The sequence below is a fragment of the Brachionichthys hirsutus genome, chromosome 4 (genome assembly GCF_040956055.1).
Source record: "Brachionichthys hirsutus isolate HB-005 chromosome 4, CSIRO-AGI_Bhir_v1, whole genome shotgun sequence".
In the NCBI taxonomy this organism is placed as follows: Eukaryota; Metazoa; Chordata; class Actinopteri; order Lophiiformes; family Brachionichthyidae; genus Brachionichthys; species Brachionichthys hirsutus.
In genome coordinates this window covers 15317832-15322831 of record NC_090900.1, presented here as the reverse complement: position 1 = coordinate 15322831, position 5000 = coordinate 15317832, and the positions used below count along the sequence as shown (strand labels likewise).

The 5000-nt window shown below is 48.3% G+C and overlaps 2 protein-coding genes across 2 annotated transcripts in view; both read right to left on the bottom strand.

Moving 5' to 3' along the window:
* ccdc180 (coiled-coil domain containing 180) overlaps positions 1-2429 on the bottom strand; it is an 11276-nt gene extending 8847 nt beyond the window's left edge. Inside the window, exons 1-8 of the mRNA XM_068760945.1 lie at positions 2370-2429; positions 2201-2298; positions 1739-1818; positions 1505-1614; positions 1293-1421; positions 926-1036; positions 373-468; positions 137-300 (exon numbers count right to left, since the gene is read on the bottom strand). Of these exons, the coding sequence (XP_068617046.1) occupies positions 137-300; positions 373-468; positions 926-1036; positions 1293-1421; positions 1505-1614; positions 1739-1818; positions 2201-2298; positions 2370-2429 (848 nt within the window). The remainder of the gene's footprint in view (positions 1-136; positions 301-372; positions 469-925; positions 1037-1292; positions 1422-1504; positions 1615-1738; positions 1819-2200; positions 2299-2369) is intronic.
* A 917-nt stretch (positions 2430-3346) lies between these two features.
* The window catches only part of snapc4 (small nuclear RNA activating complex, polypeptide 4), a 7956-nt gene continuing 6302 nt past the window's right edge, over positions 3347-5000 (bottom strand). Inside the window, exons 20-23 of the mRNA XM_068760944.1 lie at positions 4770-5000; positions 4353-4679; positions 3887-4173; positions 3347-3716 (exon numbers count right to left, since the gene is read on the bottom strand). The exon at positions 4770-5000 is cut by the window's right edge and continues 22 nt beyond it. Of these exons, the coding sequence (XP_068617045.1) occupies positions 3606-3716; positions 3887-4173; positions 4353-4679; positions 4770-5000 (956 nt within the window). The 3' untranslated portion in view covers positions 3347-3605. The remainder of the gene's footprint in view (positions 3717-3886; positions 4174-4352; positions 4680-4769) is intronic.

Sequence of the window (5000 nt, the reverse complement as noted above, 5' to 3'; positions counted from 1 at the left end):
CGAGATGGAGCCCCCCTGAGCCCCCCCTGAGCCCCCCTGAGCCCCCCTGAGACCCCCTGAGCCCCCCCTGAGCCCCCCTGAGCCCCCCCTGAGCCCCCCTGAGCCCCCCTGAGCCCGCTACTTGTTCTCCACCCACCTGAAGTGCTCTATAATCTTATCCACTCTGCTGCTCCTCCAGCAGCTCAGACAGTCCTCCCACTGCAGGTGAAGGAGCGACTCCTGCCGCAGGTTCTCCTCCTGGAGGAGGAGCAGCAGACGAGCTACACTGCGCCGGTTCGCCAGGAGGGACTGATTCAGCATCTGAACCAGGGACAGAGGACAACGGCGAGTGTGTGGATGTCCAGGGCCAGAGGTCAGAGGTCAGACAGTTACCGTGGCCTCAGTGTGGATCAGCCTGTCCACGTCAGGTGGAAGCAGGAAGCCGATCTTCTCCAGCAGGTGGCAGCACTTCCTGAGCATTACTCTGATCTACGAGAAACACAAATGGCTGCAAATATGACATCACAACCACACAGTTCATATATTTACAGACAAACAACAAATACATGGATTTTTATTTGTTTGTATAAATATTCATAATAATATTAATCCTAAAAAAAAATCTGAAAAATAGTCCCATAGGAAATAATCCGAAATAAATAAGACTTTAGATCGACCCCGCCCCTTTTTGGGATTAAGTTGCTTTAAAAAAACACCTTGAATTTTTTGTTGAATTTGAACTTGTCACACACAAATTGACACCTGTCTTTGATATAAATTCCAGTTGATGTTTGGGATCATTTTGGCTGCTTTCGGTTTTATTTTTTTTTATGTTTAATGAGTTTGTGTTGCAGGACTGTTGACAGAGTAGTGACATCATCACTGGGGTGGAGCTACAGTTACCACTAATGAACTATTGACCTCTTGATGCGCGACTCGCTCTGACCTTGTGGGTTCGTTCAGTCTCACATTCGGTCAGTTTGTGGTTCATCTCCATCATTTTGCTCCTCTTCATCTTCACCTCCTCCTCCACCTCCTCCCAGAGAGCAAACACCTCCTGAACACACAAAATTCACCACAACAACAAAAGCTATGCAGCGTGAAGTCCCGTTAGGACCCTGGCGGCTCCACTGAGCTGTCCATGTTGTGCCTGTTCAAAACCCCCTTTGATGAAACGTTAAAAAAAAACCACCTGTATTTTTTCCTTCTGTGTAAAAAGACTTTGTTGACAGACGTCTCCGATGGGTTTGTCCCGCAGGCGGCTGATTGGTCACCTGTTCTACAGCAGACCGAAGGACTCCGCCCATCTTTACCTGCAGACCGACGTCTTCCAGGCGTTCTGGATGCTCCATTCGATCCTTCAGGGTTTTTAATCTGAGGTCGATCTCCTGCAGAGAGGAGATCAGCTCCAGACTGATGGATCTCACCTGAGTCTCACTCACCTGGACACGGAAATACAACAACAATAACAACAACAACAACAATAATAATACAAATATTAATAATGATGTCCTTCAGAGCGTACCTCGGTGACCTCAGTGACCTCTGTCTTCAGCGCTTTCATTGCCTCTTCGTGGTTTTTCTTTTGTCTCTCCCTCAGTCTATCGATGATGTCAGAGCCAGAGTGATCAATCACTAAAAGAAAGAGTGGATGAGAGGCGGAGCTACATGAGTTTGATCTACCTCTGACAGATCAATCAATCAATCAATCAATCCTATTAGCGTCGAAAACCGATGATCAGAGATCAAAGATACGAACCCACGGTGTCGGGAAGATTGATGACATCATGAATGTCATCATCATCATTACCATCATCATCATCATAGAACTGCTGCTCCCTGCTGGACAAAGTCAGGCAGACACATAGATAAATAGGTGAGACAGACAGGCAGAGAATAGGTGAGACAGACAGGCAGAGAATAGGTGAGACAGACAGGTGTTTTGATAGTTTTTTGTTGAATATGTCATTGACTGTTATATTTATATTATATATATATATTAAATAACTACTAAACGAGGTATTTACAGTCAAGATGCTGTTTGATGACGTCACAGTAAATACAGGGAAAATAAAGATCAGTTAATAAATATTAATTATTTCAACGCATGACTGAATTCAGACGATTTCTAACGCTCCTGATCACCTGTCTACCTGTCTGCCTGTCTGTCTACCTGTCTGTCTGCCTGTCTGTCTACCTGCCTGTCTACCTGTCTGTCTACCTGCTGGCAGCGCTGCCCTGCATGTTTGTGTCCTCTGCAGACAGACAGTCCGTCCTCGTGTCTCTCCGTCCGGCCAGCAGAGATCTGGACAACTGGACCTGCCAACAATGACGTAATGAGGAAAATACTCAAGTAGTAACGAAGTAACGAAAGTAGACCTTCATCTCACCTGAGCATCAAACAGCTGCCGGTACACCTGGCCGCTCGGGACCGCCCTGCTCTCGCACATGCTAACGTTAGCTAGCTAGCCGCTTGCGGGTCTCCAGCTCTTCTTTCCCGGGGGGGGGGGCGTCCGAGGTTCGCTCCGGTTCCGTTCACCGCCCGATTATGAATGAACGTTCGTTCGGATGGGGGACAGGGCGTCTCTCTGTCACCATGGCAACCACTTTACCAAACGCCTTTGAGTCGTTCACGATCCGTGAAACGTGTAGGAAATTCCCGACACACCGTCCGATACGCGGTAAATAAAGTAAAGTTGTGAATAAACTAAAAATAATAAGACAATAAAATAACATAATTTACAACTGAAAGAGTCTGAGAAGTCTTGTTTTTAAGTATCTGCTTTTCTTTACTCTCATTGGCTCGTTTCAGATTGATCAATATTCCGATTCAGATGTATCAGAAACACAAAAATATTAAAATGTTAGCACTGAAAACGCTAATGAGGCTATTTGTAATGAGACATGGGAGCATACATGTGTGCTTAATGACAGGTCAGTATTATGGGATGGAGACATTAATGCACAACAAAACAATGTTCGGTAAACTTTTCTGATTCATCCCATGAAACAAAATCTGGATGAGCACAAAAAAGGAAATTAAAAATGAGAGAAGTCCAATAGGGAATGACTCAGTGTGAGCGGGAATCATCAGCCGGAGGAACAGGAAGTGACGTCACAGCATCTATGATGATCTGAAGAGAAGCAGGAAGCTGAACACTGAGCTTCTACTCATACAGGGGAGGCCAAGGGGTTAATCTTCAACACCCTACCCTGAAATATAATAATAAAAGTCACGAGAACATTCCTAGACTTCATGGAGGATGTCCTCGTAACCCGGGATGTCCTGGTTGTCCCACGTGTCTCTACATTCTGATGCGTCCCCTGTGAGTCTTCTTCATCTTCTTAAAATAAAACCACAACTTCATCATCACACATTTTCTCTTTATTACAAAATTATTAACCTCGTTATTTTTGAATGTTTTAGGAAAAGGAAGCTGAATAAAATTAAACAAACACCCGAGTTTCAGTGCGACTCGGTTCCTGAACGCATCACAGAGATGTACGCCTGTAGAACCAGATTTCATTCATCACTGCGGATGAATAAAAAAAAAAAACACGCAGTTGTGAAAGCAAAGCATCTTCACGTGCACTGAAAACGCAAAACGCTTCACTGAACTCTGTTTTCATTGGACGCCAACATTCTGGCTTTTCTCTGTCTGGTCGGAGGTGGGCGTGTCCGTGTGGTTAAATCCTGGCAGGTGATTGGCTGGAGCTCCCGATAGCAATAACGATTTCTGGAAACAAGCAGAAATAAAAAGTGGAAATGCTGACTCTCTGAGGTAGAAGAGAGAAAAAAAGGCTCGATTATCATGCGATTAATCTGTAATCAGCCTGATCAATCAGCTCTGAGCAGTTCAGCATCACTAAGGGAATAAACATCCAGGAAATAAAATGGACGTCTCACCTCAGCTTTCCTCTGTTTCATTCTTGCCCTGATTTTCTTCATTTGCAACTCCTCCTCTCCTTCCTTGTCCTCCTCCTCCTCGTCGTCGGCTCGCCTCACTTCGATCTTCTTTGCGATTGGATGCATGGTGGCCAGGAGGGCGGGCACCGTGAAGCACGACAGGAAGCGCGCTTTGAGCACATTGTAGGCGGGATTATCTGAGAAGCGCTCGGCCACCAGGTCACGGACCGCCGCTACGTACTCCTGTTCCTCTGCCTCGTCGAGAGCGTCAGAGTGGACGAAGGGAGCTGCGGAGGGAAGAAAGACACACCTGAGGACACGCCTGAGGACACACCTGAGGACACACCTGAGGACAGAGCAGTCACCTCCAGGACTGGCTTTTAATATTCATATTTTCTACATTTATGTTTCACTGCTCCCGCTAAGAACCAGAGCTATCGGCGCACCCGAGTAAAGGTTGTGTTACCTGGTTTCTTAGCTGATCTCAGGTCAGTGGTGGAGTCCGGCAGGTCTGGCGGTTGACTTCCAGGTGTGGGCGGGGTCCTGGGCCGCCGGGGTCTGGACTGGTTCCACAGCAACTTCAGGGACGCGTTGGTCAGAGACTTCTTGGCGACGAGCAGAGAGCTGAGCGTGCTCAGAGTGCTGACGAAGGGGGGCAGGTAAGGAAGAGCCACCGCCGCGCCGGGCACGATGACTCCTCCCTGCCCACTCAGCCAATTACACACCGCCGCTGGAGACTCCAGGAACATGAGGGCGGTGTCGAACTGCAGCGTTTCTTTCTTCACGGCAGGAGGCGCCACAGGGAGGGAGCTGCAGGCGCCAGGGAGGCTCCCTGAGGGACGGGCGGACACTGTGGGAAGGAGGTCCGGCTCCTCGGGGGCCACCGGACGCCAAGGGGATGGAACCGACTGCTGTTTGGAGTTGTTATTCGAAGCTGGCGCTGGTGTTAGCGGCCTCTGGGCGCCCGGGGGTGGGGCTTCAGAGACACGGACCAACCCCACGGGAGACATGACCAATGTGGACTGATTAGGAAGAACACACACGCCCGGCTGCGGGACTATCACCGGGTTACAAGCGGACAGACAAGGGAGTATCCTGCGAGGAGAAGACAATG